General features: G+C 34.0%; 1 protein-coding gene and 1 non-coding gene across 3 annotated transcripts in view; one reads left to right on the forward strand and one right to left on the reverse strand.

Moving 5' to 3' along the window:
* Positions 1 to 566: 566 nt before the first annotated feature.
* On the reverse strand, positions 567 to 673 carry LOC115871459. Its single transcript, XR_004047317.1, has one exon. It is a non-coding gene; the product is annotated as a U6 spliceosomal RNA (small nuclear RNA).
* A 110-nt stretch (positions 674 to 783) lies between these two features.
* HORMAD1 (HORMA domain containing 1) overlaps positions 784 to 16,314 on the forward strand; it is a 23,333-nt gene continuing 7,802 nt past the window's right edge. The window contains exons 1-11 of one of the 2 annotated variants that reach the window (XM_004716594.2): positions 784 to 816; positions 1,525 to 1,669; positions 4,073 to 4,136; positions 4,552 to 4,588; positions 5,318 to 5,338; positions 5,652 to 5,678; positions 6,388 to 6,455; positions 7,800 to 7,948; positions 9,896 to 10,149; positions 14,798 to 14,864; positions 14,940 to 15,013. In XM_004716594.2, coding sequence (XP_004716651.1) covers positions 784 to 816; positions 1,525 to 1,669; positions 4,073 to 4,136; positions 4,552 to 4,588; positions 5,318 to 5,338; positions 5,652 to 5,678; positions 6,388 to 6,455; positions 7,800 to 7,948; positions 9,896 to 10,149; positions 14,798 to 14,864; positions 14,940 to 15,013 — 939 coding nt within the window. The remainder of the gene's footprint in view (positions 817 to 1,524; positions 1,670 to 4,072; positions 4,137 to 4,551; positions 4,589 to 5,317; positions 5,339 to 5,651; positions 5,679 to 6,387; positions 6,456 to 7,799; positions 7,949 to 9,895; positions 10,150 to 14,797; positions 14,865 to 14,939; positions 15,014 to 16,314) is intronic. The other variant, XM_004716595.2, reaches the window with a different exon arrangement.

Genomic DNA, 16,314 nt, shown 5'->3' on the forward strand with positions numbered 1-16,314 from the left:
CACGTTCCTCATAGGTGTTATTGTTCACTTTCTAGGCCTGTCTATTGATTAAAATTTTTATTCTTAATCCATTTATGTGAGGCATGCAAATGGCTTACATTTAAGACATTAGTCAAAAAACCCCAAAACCCTGATATGGAGTTGATGCCAACTCGTTCAATTGTTCTGCTTTATAGAACAGAGTAGAACTGCCCCTGTGGGTTATGGGAGTAGAAAGTGTCTTCTTTCGTGGCAGAGTGCCTGGTGGTTTTCAACGGCCGACTTTGTGGTTAGCAACCCAACTCATAATGACTAGGCCACCAGGGCTCCTAAGGCATTACTGACAATAGTTATATAGCTATGTGATCTGCACTTTTAAAAAATATTCCATTTTAAGTAAAATGTTCTATTCAAATAATATTCTTTTTTTTTTCTTTCAAATTTTGAATTACTTAAAAAAAAATTTTGAATTACTTAAATTCTTTACAAGAATCTAGAACACCATTTTGTGAGAATAAATCCCCTTTGTGAACGCAAAGGTAGCACGCAAGTAGCCATGGAGCCATGGAGCTGGGGAACAGCTTTGAAAAAATATGGAACGCTTTACGAACTTGCATGTCATCCTTGCACAGGGGCCATGCTAATCTTCTCTGTATCGTTCCAATTTTAGTGTATGTGCTGCTGAAGCGAGCACTCAAATAATATTCTTACACTAGAATGTTAGGGATAAAAGTAAGTTCTGAATTTAATGAAAGCTTATATTTGTATCACAAGGTTGAATTAAAGAAAATACTATAACAGAAGATGGCCACTGCACAGTTAAAGAGAACTTCCATGGTATGATTCCTTGTAGACATTAATTCTTAATTAATTCTTAATTAATAAGACATTAATTCCTTCTAGACATTGATTTAGCGGTTTTCATTGTTTCTTGAAATCTCACCTTCTTTACTTTTAATTTATATATATGTAAATAAAGTTAGAATCAACTGATTGGGGGCTTAATTATATTAGGAAACTCCATGCTTTAAAAATGAAGCATTTTGCTAAACTTTTGAATTAATGAAGAATTCTATTAGATATTTTATGCATTGCATTAAAACTGTGATTCAAATTTTACTTATATTGTTGGGTGCCCTAGAGGAATTAAATTAGGTTCTGTTACTTTAATGAAATAATAATTTTTTTTTTTAGAGCAGTCCACTTCTAGAAAATGACTGTTCATGCTCCAGGGACAAAGATAAAAGTGTCAAATGTTAAATGTATTCTGTAACTGAAAAGGAAATGACTTTTAACTTGATGACAGACATAGCCTGCAAGAGACTTCTTAACAAGAATCTTAAGCACTCTTTGCATGTTACCTTTAGGCCGGTACTCAAGAAAAACCTTCACATTTATACCATACCCCTACTTCTTGGAGATTACTCATCACAATGGGAATGGATTGTTTTGAAGAGTACTATGCTTATACAAATTGGATCTATTTTTCTTTTTTAACTTTCTAATAAACCCAACAAAATGTTTTCATTTCCCTTGACTTTTTAGAGTGCGTTGGTATTTCCTAGGAAAATATCAACCGAACAGCAGTCTTTGGTGTTAGTAAAGAGACTCCTAGCCATTTCAGTATCCTGTATCACATATTTGAGAGGAATATTTCCAGAATGTGCTTATGGAACAAGATATCTAGATGGTAACATATTTTTAAACTTTCTTTTAAATGTTTTTAATTTTGCCTGCTCTAAAAAATGATATATATTTTTGTTAACTTCATTCTCTTTTGCTCCAGATAGAGATCAATAGTTGTATTTAAAACTGTAAATTGTTGAATTTGAAATGTTAAGTCTGTTGTCTTTCAATAATAGGTTTAACCTGTGAACCTGTTTCTGTCAAATCAACTCAGGTTCATAGTGACCCTATAGGACAGAGTAAAATTGATCCATAGTGTTTCCAAGGCTATCTATGTTTTAGAGGATCAGACAGCCACATTTTTCTCCTGTGGAGTGGCAGGTGGGTTCAAACCTCTGACAACTTGACAACAGTCAAATGCTTTAACCACTGTGCCACTAATGTTCCTAATAATAGCTTTAGTGAGGTATCATTCACATACCATAGAATTCACATATTTAAAGTACTCAAGTCAATGTTTTTTAGTATATTCATGGAGTTGTGCAGTTTTATTCCACAAAGAAATCTCATACCAATTAAAGCACTCCCCATATTGCCCAAGGCCTCTAGTCCTAGGCAACCACCAATCTACTTTCTGTCTCTACAGTTTTCCTATTCTGAACATTTAATATAAAAGGGATCATATAAGATATTGTCCTATGTGACTATAGTTTCTTTCCGCTGGCGTAATGTACTGAGTTCACCCATATCAGTATTGCATTTCACTGCTTTGTTGGATAATATTCCATTATATGGATAGACTACATTTTATCTAGCCATCACTTGATTAATATTTGGGTTGTTTCTACTTTTGGAAATTATGAATAATACCACATTTGTGTATAATTTTTTTGTATTCACATAAGTGGCTTTTAAAAAGCATATTCAGTAAATATGCTTGAAAATTTTCCCTCAATTTCTCAAGTATTACCCAATATTACTCTTATACACTTACACTTCATTTATCAATTATCTCGTTACCTGACATATCACATTTATGACAATAGTAAAAGAACAACTGTTTTGTACATTAATGTATGCCGGTAATGAACACTGAAGTGTGAAGCTGTAGTGCTGACTGTTATGTCTAAGGTCATACCTCTACTTGGCTGGTATATGACTGCCGGTAGTTTGGTAGTTATGCAATGATATAGTTATCCTTATGTTATCAGGAGAGACCAGTCCCTGAAAAAAAAGGACATTGTGCTGGTAAAGTAGAGGGGCAACAAAAAAGAGGAAGGCCCTGGACAAGATGGATTGACACAGTGGCTACAAAAATGGCCTCAAGCATTAAGAACAATTATGATGATGGCTCAGGACCAGGCAGTTTCCTATGAGTAAGAACCAACCCAATGGCACCTAACAGAACAAAACACAGGCATCCTCCATTTTCACACATGCTCATTTCTAAGTAATGGCCCAGTCTTTGGAAGTTTTATGACATGATGATGAAGCCAAGAGATAAAAATTATCTATTACTTTCAACTTTGTCCGATATTATCTTTTTTGTGCTATTTTACCAGAGTAAAAGTAATACATCCAGTTTATACTATAATAACAATATCCCTATGTTGTATACCAACGATAAGCACGGTATTACTTTATGCATAGTTTCTTGTTAATTTATATTATAGTCATAGAAGGTAAATGCTATATGAGGGCTTCAAAACAATGGTGGAAAAATACATTATCTTTTAATTCCATTTATCCGTTAATATTTTGAAGCCTCCTTGAGTTATCTGTATTTTTCAGATAAGGAATCTGAGGCCGAGAGATACCAGAATGGGGAACCTTTTTCCTGCCAAGGGCCATTTAGATATTTATAACATCATTCTTGGGCCATACTGGTCAAGTATTTAAATAAATCACTCCTAATATGATGGTTGGAACTGATTCTCTTTGGTGAGAAATTGCTTTTCTTTGGTGAGGCCAGTGATATTAACTAGTATTGATGATTTGGGCTGGGCGTTTCCCACCCCTGTTTTAGTCCTTTCACTGTGTTGCTTGTCCCTTCTTTGCAGCATTCATTGCCTTTGAGAGCCAGTTTACATCTTGGCCCTTTACAAGTATTATCCTGGGGTTAGGGTCCATACAAGTATTCTAAGACTGGAATAATGATGGCATGAAAGATTTAGATCAAGTTTTATGTATTCTGTACCTTTTAAAAATGAAAATGTTCAAATTTTCTGCCCATCTACATGTATCTTAATCATTATGATACAATTTTATAAGAATAAAATACTATCTATTTCCATATAGCCTATCTTCCTTCAGTTATATGACTAATACCAATCATCTGGAAATTCATCGCCATTGATATACTTAGCATACATACAGCTGAAAAAAATCTGCATTATAATTTTCTAGTTGTTATGGTATCTAAGTACTATTCTTAAGATGATCTTTATATTATCATTTTTGTGTTTAGATCTTTGTGTCAAAATCCTCAGAGAAGATGAAAATTGCCCAGGAGCTTCACAGATCGTGAAATGGTAAGTAAAAGAAAACATAAACATATAATTTTTTCCCTTAAATCATTATTTTGGGACCTTGCATATCTTTTTATTGTTTAACCCAGTTTTAATGATCCCTCCTTTACCACTGGACACTTTGCATTTTTACATTCTGAATTTGCTTTTATTCATGACCATGTGAGCACAGTGTTTTCAGGCTCCATTTTCATATTATTGCTCTCTACAAGTAACTGTTAAGATAGCTTGTTTTCCTATAAACAATTTAAATTTCTGCTACATTGTTTTTTGTATTTATAACCTAGTTAATAAGGAGAGAAATTTTAATTAAAATTTTGTTGTATTCCTTAGTTATAAGGAAATATGGATTTTGTGAAAAGAATTTTATTTACTGGACATGCGTTCAGTTTGAAAAAGGAACTTTATTTTTTTTTAGGATGCTAGGATGCTATGATGCTTTACAGAAAAAATATGTAAGTTTTTTTAATTTTATTTTTTGTTTTAGAATTTACATTTCTAACAGCAGTTATCTGGTAGTAAAACATTTAACTTGGCAGGGTCCAATCTGAGTTATCAAGAAGTCTGAATATTTGAATATTTTAAAAACTAACATTAGCTCATTTAAAGCTAGTAGAATTAATATCAGACTAATTTTGCAAAGCCAATTTTGATTGTTTAAAGATGTACTTGTATTAATAACACATTAGCTTATGGAAATTAATTCTTTCAAAATACTTATTCACTTAGTTTCATATGCCTTTTTTAAATCGTTTTATTAGGGGTCAATGCCTTTTATAATCTTATTTTTATTATTAATAAAGTATTTCTTCTTAAAAGTTCAAGATGTCCATCTCCCCACTGCCGTAAGTTGATTCTGACCCCTAGAGACCTTTTGGGACAGAGTAAAAACGTTCCACAGGGCTTCCAGGACTGCACATCTCCAAGAAAGCAGACGGCCTCCCGTTTCTCCTAGGGAGGGGTTTGGCCTACCTGAAATCATCACAAATTCTGAATTAGTGAAATTTTAAATGTGAAGTTTTACTAAAGACTAGAGAAGTCTTTTTGCATATCATGAAGCTTATCTTCTGTAATAATTATTTATTAATTAGGAATAAATGACAAAATAGGAAAAATTCTTAAGATTTATTATGAAAAATTATTCTATAAAATTCAAGTAAGTTTTGTTCTTTGTTGTATTTCAGCTAAGGATGATTGTTCTAGCTGTAAGTATTAAAATAATATGTTCTTTTTGAAATATTATCAAATACTATCTTTTTAAAATACATATTTGGGCTACTTAAATAACAATGGCCCCACCATTAGATTATGTCAATTTATTCAAACAACTGATCTATTTATTAAAAAGCAAGTAACAAATAGTTTTTTGGCAGGGGTGTTGTTTACTTTTGTCTTGCTTCTGTCTGCTTTGCTTTGCTGACTTCACTTAATAAATTATTATGAATACTCTATTTGACAATTTAGCTCCTCTTCAATACATATCTGCAGATAACTCAATTGTAAATTATTTTTAAATAGATATACAACAATCCAGAAGACCCTCAGGTAGGTGTACATGAGCAGAGGTTTGTAAACTACTGATTTCTGGTTATTTACACTATTCCTTCTACAGAAGTATAAAAGCACTTAATGTTATGGAAAACAAGAAACTCATATTTAAAGTTTGAATATCTATCCCAATCTAGTCACATTCAACTATTCCACCTGATAAAGGAAAGATATGATGATAAGAAATGAAAGGGTTTCATTATATGTGGTAAACTTGTGTGCTGAGTAAATAAATTGAGAAGCTGGAATGCAAAAAAAAAAAAAGAATTGAAAGGGTAACGTAAGAAAAAATAGAAAAAAGAGCTATTGAGATACACATTGTTTTCAGTCCCTTTTACTAACTGGAGAAACAGACTTTAAAAGCTTAAATGATTTTCCTGTGATTATAACATAACACAGACTAAAGCTCTGTGTTTAGCCACTCTGCTGAGGGATGCTGCCTCCCTTATTTGCCTGCTAAGGTCTTTCCATCCAATATACATAATATACTCTATACTCAGTAAGTAGTATCTGCCCAAGAGGAACTCAAAAGTCCAGACCAGGGGGATAATCCACTGGTAGGACTTGAAAATTCAATGGATCAGTAAATTAACATGGCAGAAAAAAAATCATCAAATCAATGTTAAGAATCATATAAATGCAAAACATAGTCATTTGTAGCCTGTGCTATATATTAGATGGATAACTACAATGCTTTCTATTTAAGACAATTACAGAATGTTACCACTTTAAATTCAAGTATACCACTAATGGACCAGTAATGGACTTCCTAAGGTATTGTTCTAGAGTTTCTTTTTGTGTTGCAGACGATCATTTTACTAATATTATTATATAGCCAAATTTTAGAATTAATTCTAAAACTTCTCACACTTCCCAACTATCAAGGCATATAAAATAAATGTGGGGTAATTAGCTACTATGCAATTGTATAAATTGAGCCAAAAATTAGGAAACTACTGTCTGTTTGAGTGATTAGAAAGTTAGTTAGCATCCATCATTTGTATATTAACTTATGTAAAACTGAGTTATTAGTTTATAATAATGATGAAAAAACCCCGAAAAACCCACTGCCACTAAGTTGGTCACTCTATCTAGGGTTTCTTTACTATTATTATTATTATTTTAAAATCATTTTATTGAGGGCTCATACAACTCTTATCATAACTCATACATACATCAATTGAGTAAAGCACATTTGTACATTCATTGCCCTCATCATTCTCAAAACATTTGCTCTCCACCTAAGCCCCTGCATCAGCTCCTCATTTTCAAGGGTTCATTTTCAATAATTCAAGGGTTCATCAGCTCCCTCATGAACCCTTGAATTATTATTGATAGTGATTAATACATATATTAACTCATTCCATAGTCCAGTCACATCCAGCAGAATTGTACATTTGCTACCACAATCGTTTTCCAAACTTTATTTTTCTATTTGGAACCCTTGACATTGTCACCCCTTCCCCCACACCCACCTCTGTGCCCCCCTCCTGCCAAAACCACTTGTTGACTCCATAGGTTCGGCTGTCCTAATTTTCACATACCCCAAAGCAAAAAAATGTACCTCAACTTCATGAGGGTGATCCCCAATGACATAACACTTCTGTGATACCCCCTAATACATAGAATTAAAAACAAAACAGAACAACCCGTAAATACATAAAATTTTGGAAACCAGATCAGGCCCACCATGCATCATAAGGGGGATCTGCTGACAAGTTTTCACTGTTCAAGTCAGGCTTCTGCCTTTGACCTTCTATACCCAACTCTTCAGTGCATTCCATTTAGTAACCTCTTTCCTCCTCTCCCTCAATTGTGGATACAGGGAATTCACAGGAGGCTTATTTCCTATATAGTTTCTTGTGAGAGCAGATAGATGCACTTTTCTTCTTTGGAGCAGCTGGTAGATTTGAATCACCAGCCTGGCAGTTAGTTAGCAGGCTTAACACCAATAGCACCACCAGAGCTCCTTAGAATAATGATTTTAGTGGTGATATTACAAAAAAATTATATTAGTGATGCAAAAACCCATTTTATGGTAATTTCCAACTTCACATGCAATGCTGTAATAGGAATAAGATCTGAAAGAGTAAAAGAAATTGTGTGATTCTCTTCTAGTAAGAATTCAAACAGATCTGGTTTGTCATATGCTTACACCAAGAAAGCAAGTATTCTCCTTATCCGCAAGATTTATGTCCTAATGCAAAATCTGGGACCTCTGCCTAATGATGTCTGTTTGACCATGAAACTTTTTTACTATGATGAAGGTACTATTTTTAATATGCCCTATTTCAGTATCAGCAGATTTTAATATTATTCTAACAATTAAATTCTAATTTAGATAAATGTTTTAAAGCATTTAAATTGTTATATATTTTTTAGAAATTGTAAAATTTATATTTAATATCACAATTTGAAAAATAAAGATTTGATTAAGTAGGCTTTACAATAAATAATGTGAGGTACAAGCTCACTCATAATTAAACTTAATAGCAAAATACCATTTTAATTGGCAAGGATATGGGAAAGCAGGCATTTTCAGACACTTGGAGAAAGTGAACTAGGTGGCTTCAAAAACTGGAAACATGGAATTTCCATTAAAAGTTCATGGAATTTCCATGAATTCTTTGAAGTCCCCTTTTATATAGGTATAACATTTTTGGAAGACAATTTGGCAGTATGAAAATTTTGAAAACTCCTTCTATTTAATCTATAAGGTCTTAGCTAAAAAAATATCTTGAGAAAATACGTGCACAAATATGCAAGGTTTTGTTTTATAAGAATGCTCATTATAACATTGGTTAAGATAGGAACAAACTGGAAACAACCTAAATGCTTTTCATTGGATGATTGAATAAATTATGTTGCTTCTATCTAATAAACTCACTGCCATCGAGTCAATACTGACTCATAGTGATCCTATAGGACAGGGTAGAACTGCCTCTATGGGTTTCTGAGACTATTAACTCTTTAAGGGACTAGAAATTTCCATCTTACTCCAGAGGAGCAGCTGGTAGTTTCAAACTGCTAGTAGCCCAATGCTTAACCATTATGTCATCAGGGCTCATCCTATATAACAGAATACTATAAATCTATTTAAAAGAATGTGCTGATAAACTAAGTTATCCAGAAGATATTGTTAAGTAAAAATGAAGGGGGAGGGGGTAAGTACAGAAGAGTATGTTCTCATTTGTATTTTTAAGGCCATAAATATGAAATAATATTTTAAATGCATAATATCTTCTAGCAGTACATAAAAACAACAATAATAAAGGCAACATATGTCCTAGCTCTGTTTTAAGCATTTTATTCATGTTAATTCATTTAATGCCCACAATAAACCAAAAGGTTCTTCTATTGTTGATGAGTCTATTTTGACTCATAGCAAGTCTATAGGACAGAATAGAACTGCCCAAGCCGATCATCTTTACAGAATCAAACGGCCACATCTTTCTCCTACTAAGCAGCTGGTAAACTTGAACCGTCATTTTTTGGGTAGATGAGTACTTTAGCCAATGTGCCGCAAGTGTTCCTTCCCTACGAGGGAGGTTAGTAATGTATATTCCCCATGAGACAGAGGAGGAAATCTAAACGATGATACATAGAATTTTCTTAAGGTCAAATAGTCAATCAAGAGAAGAAAACAAATTAATTTTAGGGAATAAAATAGATTTAAGAGCTTGTAAACCCAAAACAAAACAAAGCCCTCTAACGTAAGTGGATTCTGACTCCTAGGAACCCTATAGGATAGAGTAGAACTGCCCGTTTGGATTTCTGAAGTTGTAAATCTTTCTCAAAGCATAAAACCTCATCTTTCTCGTGAGAAGCAATTGTGGAGTAACCCACAATGCTACCAGAGCTCCTTGGAGATAGTAAGAAGGTGGTTTTTATTGTTTCTTTTATACTATTGGATGGCAGTGGATTTGATACTATTTGCAAAGGAGCTTTGATGGTGCTGTGGGTTAGAACCCACGAACCACTCTATGGGAGAAACGTGTCAGTCTTTTTCCAAAAAAGATTATAGCTTGGAAACCCTTGGGGGGGAAGCAGGGAAGTTCCTACCTAGTTTCTATTAGTCAGAATCAATCTGCAATGAGTTTATTGGCTTGTTTTTTTATACTATTGGAAATTTCTTCGATTTGCATGTATTTTTATAACAATATTTTTCTTCAGTTTCATAAAAAGTACAAATTTACCCTGAATTTTTTTTTCAGTTACACCACCAACTTACCATCCTCCTGGTTTTAAGAATGGTGACTGTGATGGAGTGTTATTTGACGGAGATCCTATGTGTTTAAATGTGGGTGAAGTCCCAACACCTTTTCACACCTTGAAAGTAAAAGTGACCACTGAGAGCGAACGAATGGAATCGGCTGTAGTGAAACCAAAACTATCATTAAAAACTCCTCTTTATAAAATCCTAATGGACAAAGATGATATAGAAGATGAACGGGAACATTATGTAAATGTAAGGATTTAAAGCATTTTAAAGTACAAAGGGGCTTCAAAAAGTCTGTGGGAAAATTCCATTATCTTTTTTTCTCTTTCTCTTTTTTTAAAAATCATTTTATTGGGGGCTCGTACAACTCTTGGCAGTCCATGATACTTTTGATATTCTTCACCATAGTTCAATGCATCAGGTCTTCTTCAGTCTTCCTTATTCAGTGTCCAACTTTCACATGCATCTGAGGCAAGGAAAATACTGTGGCTTATGTCAGGCACACCTTAGTCCTCACAATAACTTCCTTGCTTTTTAACACTTTAAAAGGGGTCTTATACAGCAAAGTTACTTAATGGAATATGTCTTTTGATCTCTTGGCTGCTGCTTCTATTAGCTTTGATTGTGGATTCAAGCAAGACAAAATCCTTAATAACTTCCATCTTTTCGCCATTTAGCATGGTGTTACCTATTGGTCCAGTTGTGAGAATTTTAGTCTTCTTTATATTGAATTGTAATACATTCTGAAGGCTGCAATTCTTGATCTTCATCATTAAAGACTTCAATTCCTTCTCACTTTCAGCAAGCAAGGTTGTGTCATCTGCACATTGCAAATTAATAACTCCTGCAATCCTCATACTTTGTCATATTATTTGCTTGGCATACAAATTATATAAATATGGTGAGAAGATACACCTTGACAAACACCTTTCTTAATTTCAAACTGTGTAGTATTCACTCGTTCTGTTTGCACAACTGCCTATTGATCCATGTATAGATTCTGCATAAGCACAAAGAAGTATTCTGGAATTCCCCGTTCTTCTCAAGATGATCCATAATTTGCTATGATCCATACAAGTTGAATTTCTTTACATAGTGAATGAAGCACAGTGATCTATCTCTTATTCCAGGTCCTCTTCTGAGTCCAGGCTGAATTTCTGACTCAGTCTGACTGTCAATGGACAGTCATGCAACCATTGTTGGATGATCGTCAGAAAAATTTAACTTGCATTTGATATTGTCTGTAATTTTCACATTCTGTTGGATCACCTTTCTTTGGATCTATTCCTGTTAGCTGTCTCTCAAATTTCTTGTCATGATTGAGTACTTACAATGCCTCATCATCTTGTTGAAACAATTCAATTGGGATTCCATCATTTCCTAGAGGCTTGATTTTGGGTAATGCCTTCAGTGTACCTTGCAATTCTTCCTTTAATACCATTAGTTTCTGCTCATATGCTAAACTTCTGACATGGTGAATTGTCGACTAATTCGTTTGGTACAATAACTCTGTATTCTTTCCTTTTTTGTGTGCATCATTCAATATTTTGCCCAAAGACTCTTTTAAGATTGCAACTTAAGACCTGAATTTTTTCTTGAAATTTTTCAGTTTAATATATGATGAGTTGTCCTTCCTTTTTGAATTTCTAACTCTAGGTCTTTGTATATTTTGCTATAATATTTATTTTGTCTTCTTGAGCGGCCCTTTGAAATTTTCTGTTCAGTTCTTTTGCTTCATCATTTCTTCCATTTGCCTTAGCTACTTTATGATTACCAGCAAGTCTCAGTCTCTTCTAACATCCACTTTGATCTTTTCTGTCTTATAAAAAATTATTAGTTCAGACAACAGAAAAGTGGGTGAAGGGAGATGTTGGACAGTGTAAGATATGACAAAATAATAATAATTTATAAATTATCAAGGGTTCATGAGGGATGGGGTTCGGGGAGGGAGGGGAAAAATGAGTTGATACCAAGGGCTCAAGTAGAAAGCAAATGTTTTGAGAATGATAGCAACAAATGTACAAATGTGCTTGACACAATGTATGTATGGATGGATTGTGATAAGAGTTGTATGAGCCCCCAATAAAATAATTTAAAAAAACAAATAAAACAAGAATTACTAGTCGGAATTCCAAATTTCAGTCACATCAAGTAGAATGTACAATTGCTACTACAATCAGTTTCCAAACATTCTTTTTCTACATGGACTCCTTGACAATCTCCCTTTCACCCCACCTCCACCACTGTGACCCCTCCCCCAATCCTTCTGTTCTACTTGCTGCCCCTTTAGGCTCATCTATCCTGAGTTTCATACACTGAAAAATGAAAAAGCATATATATAGCACAGCTTCAAGAGGGTGATCTCCATTAATGACCCTTTGCTTTTTTCATGTGTAATGGTCTTGTCATCTCACAGCTCTATCATTAGTCTTCTGTCTTTAGTGTTCGTCTGTCATTAATGTTCAATGCATCAAATCTTTTCTTGACCTGTTTTAGAAATTTGGTGGGATATACTCAAGATCAAATTTTAGCTCTCATAGACTTGTTTAAATTTTCTTCAATTTCATCCTAAACTTACATATGAGCTATTGATGGTCTGTTCACAGTCAGACCTGGGCCTCCTTTTAGCTGCTGATATTGAGCTTCTTTATTGTCTTGTCTCAGAGATAGTTAATTTAATTTCTGTGTATTCCATGTGGAGAACTCCATGCATATGGCCACCTTTGTGTTGTTGGAAAAGGGTATTTGTTATGAACAAGTCATTGATCTTGCAAAATTCTATCATGTGATCACCAATTTTGTTTATGTCACCAAGGCCATATTTTCCAATTATTCTTCCTTCCTCTTTGTTTCCAACTTTTACCTTTCAACTGCCAATAATTATCAATGCATCTTGATTGCATGTTTGATCAATTTCAGACTGAAGATGTTGGTAGAATTCTTCAATTTCTTCCTCAATTGCTTTAGTGGTTGGTGCATAAATTGAAATAATAATTATATTTATTGAATTTCCTTGTATGCAGATAGACATTATCCTATCACCAAAAGTGTTGTATTTCAAGGTAGATCTTGAAATGCCCTTTTTGACAATGAGTGCAAAGCCATTCCTCTTGATTGTATCATTCCTGGCATAGTAAAAAATTTTCTGATTTAAAATGGCCAACATCCGTCCATTTCAGCTCACTAATACAAGAATATTGTTCTTTATGCTTCCATTTCTTTTTTATGACTTCCTGTTTTCCTATATTAGTACTTTGAACATTCCACATTCCAAGTATTAATTGACATTGCAGCTATTTCTTCTCGTTTTGAGTTGTGCCCTCTCAGCAAATGAAGGTCTGAAAGGCCTTACTCCTGTAGGCTTTACTCCAGCTGCATCATTATGGTCCACTGTACTTTGAGAAGGCAGCTCCTTATCAGTCATATTTTGGAGTGCCTTCGAACCTGAGGGGCTCATCTTCTGCCACTATCTCTGGCAGTGTTATGCTTCCATTCAGTAGGTTTTCAGTAAATGACAATGTGTCAATGCTACCCATAAGTTTTCAGTGGCTAATTCTTCTGAAGTGGGCAGCCTTTTTCTTCCTGTCTGTTCTGAGTCTGGAAGCTGTGCTGAAACCTGTTCACTTTGGGTGACCCTGCTGGTATTTGGAATACCAGAGAGCAGAGCTTTCAGCACCACAGCAACACACAAGCCACCAGAGACAAACTGAGACAAGTGGCAGAAAGAATGTTTAAACCCGAGGCTTTTCAAACTTTTTACCTTGTTCTAAACACTATACTCAGAAACTTAAAAAATCCAACCATTCTGATTGAAGGAGAGGTTTGTCTAGAGACCAAGCAACTCATCGTGGTATTTACTCTTATAGTAGGAAACCCCTAGAACTCTGGATCATAAGTTGAAAACCACTGAACCATTCCCCAAACCAATGCTAGAGTCCTTTCTACAACATACCTCATGTAGCTTGTGGTGGAATTCCTCTGAGGTCTAGAAAGTCATTTGCCTGGAGCAGCCTGAAAGTGGAAGTGCCTGAAAAAGAGGAAATATGTCTTACTAATTTTTATAACTCTCTTCTTCCTACCTAGCACTTAGATTTACAATTAATGGGTTCTCAATATTGCCGGAATGAATGAAGTATAAAAGTGTTGAGGTGGTTTTGTTTGCCTCACCAGCCAGCATGAAAGCTAGCATTGCTTGCATCGTTTAGCATTAACATGATGTTCTTATGAGCACATACAAAGGTACAGAGGCTGATTCTTAATGAACTAAGAATGGCCACATCTTGACAAATAAAGAACTCAATTTTCCACCAATTCAGTGAAAAAAGCTTTTCCCCAAAACATAAATTCCAGTAGTAGTCTCTAAGTGCATGTAACTGGGTCCTATATAGCATTCTTTGAAATATTTAAAGTTCTTTGACATATTACTTAAAGGGAACAATAATTATAATTAGATATTAAACCTTTTACTAGTCCTACTTATACTAGGACAGAGCTGCACTGACTCCCTGAAGAGAGTTGGAGTATATTCAAAGTGTATAACTATCATCTGTACAGAAATTCCAAAATCATAGAAGTTGTTGGGTATTCAGTGCTCTCAAACAATAATAGCAAACAATGGCTGTTTAAATCATTAGACATTTTTGAGAAACATATATTTTTCTCATTTATCCTTAAAGCAATTCCCACAAAGTAAAGAAAAACAAGATTTTATTCATTGGATAAATAAATAGCTATTTTATAGTAATTATGGGATCAGTTATTTTAAACATATTTAAGGTAGTTGTAGGTTGTGTTTTATTTAACTTTAACATAAAACAAATTTATTCATAAATACTTCCACCCCAGTGTTTTAATTTATTTTTAAAATATGTTCATTTTTTTCCGTATAATTATGTAGGATGGTTTTGACACTGAAACTAAAATGGAAGAGCAAAGAAAACAACCTGGATCATTTGATTTGGGAGGTAAGAAACTAATGAAAATATAGCTTAAGTCACTTCCAATTAATTTTTTATCATCCTAATTTTTTTTTTCTTTAGAGCCTAACTTGGTTTGTGTAGAAGATGAAATGAAATCTAAGGAAAGTGCAGATATTTCAACTTCTCATTATAAGGTATAAACAACTTTTACTTTTTAAGATATTATTTTATTGTGATTAAATAAATATAAAATTTACCCTTTTGGTTATTTTTAAAAACACAATTCAGTGACATGAATTATATTTACAGTATTCTTAGTCATTATACACTGTTTCCAAAAATTTTCACTATGAACTCTGTGCACTCATTAAGCAGTCATTCCTCATTTCTCCTTTCCCACCTCCTGTTAGCCTCTAATCAACACCCTACTTTTATACATCAGCTTAATCTGCAAAATTTATCTAAGTGAACTCATACAAGATTTGTCCTTTTTTGTTTGACTTCTTTTACATTACATTTTCAAGGTTCATCCATGTTGTAGCACGTAATCAAAAGTTCACTCCTCTTTGTGCCTGTATCCTATTCCATTTTATAGACTTACCACATTTTGTTTATCCATGAACTTGATAGACATTTGAATTGTTTTCTACCTGATAGCTATTGGGAATAATACTGCAGCAATTTTGGTTTATACAAATATCTGTTGAGATCTTACTTTCAGTTCTTTGGGCTATCTACCTCAGATTGGAAGTACGGGGTCATACAGTTACTTCATGTTTTGCTTTTGGAGGAACTGTCAACCTGGTTCTCCCAGCAATCCATTTTACTTTTAACTTTTTTTTAACTGTTGTTTATATGTTTGCTTAGTTATTTCTTTAATGAGCCCTAGTGGGGCTGTTAGGTAAATGTTGGATTGCTAAACATAAATACTGAGGTTTGAACCTACCAGCTGTTCCACAGGAAGAAGATGAGAATGTCTGTTCCTTCAAAGATTTACAGTCTCAAAAACCCCATATATGGTGGCTATGAACTCTCAAAAGAAATACAGCCAAGCATCTATAGACACCGGATTTTTGATAAGGGACTAAAGCACATTCAATGGAGAAGAGAGAGTCTTTTCAACAAATGGTACTGGAAAAACTGTATCTCCACCAGCAAAAGAATGAAACGGGATCCATACTTCACACCACATAGGAAAACCAAACTCAAGATGTATTAAATATTTAAACATAAGCCCTAGAAATATAATGATCATCATAGGGACAAACTTAAGGTCCCTAATACAAAGCATAAATACACTGCCTAACATAATGGAAAACACCTACACTACAGAAGACCTAAACATCTCTAAAATAGACGATTGAGACCTCCTAAAATGACATGTGCGTACATCAAAAGATAAAATAATAATTTATAATTATTAAGGGTTCATGAGGAAGGGGGGAGTGGAAAGGGAGGGGGAGGGGAAAAAGGAAAATGAGCTGATTTCAGGAAC

Source organism: Echinops telfairi, unplaced genomic scaffold (assembly GCF_000313985.2).
Source record: "Echinops telfairi isolate 266 unplaced genomic scaffold, ASM31398v2 ScPeMD7_5805;HRSCAF=6673, whole genome shotgun sequence".
Classification (NCBI taxonomy): Eukaryota; Metazoa; Chordata; class Mammalia; order Afrosoricida; family Tenrecidae; genus Echinops; species Echinops telfairi.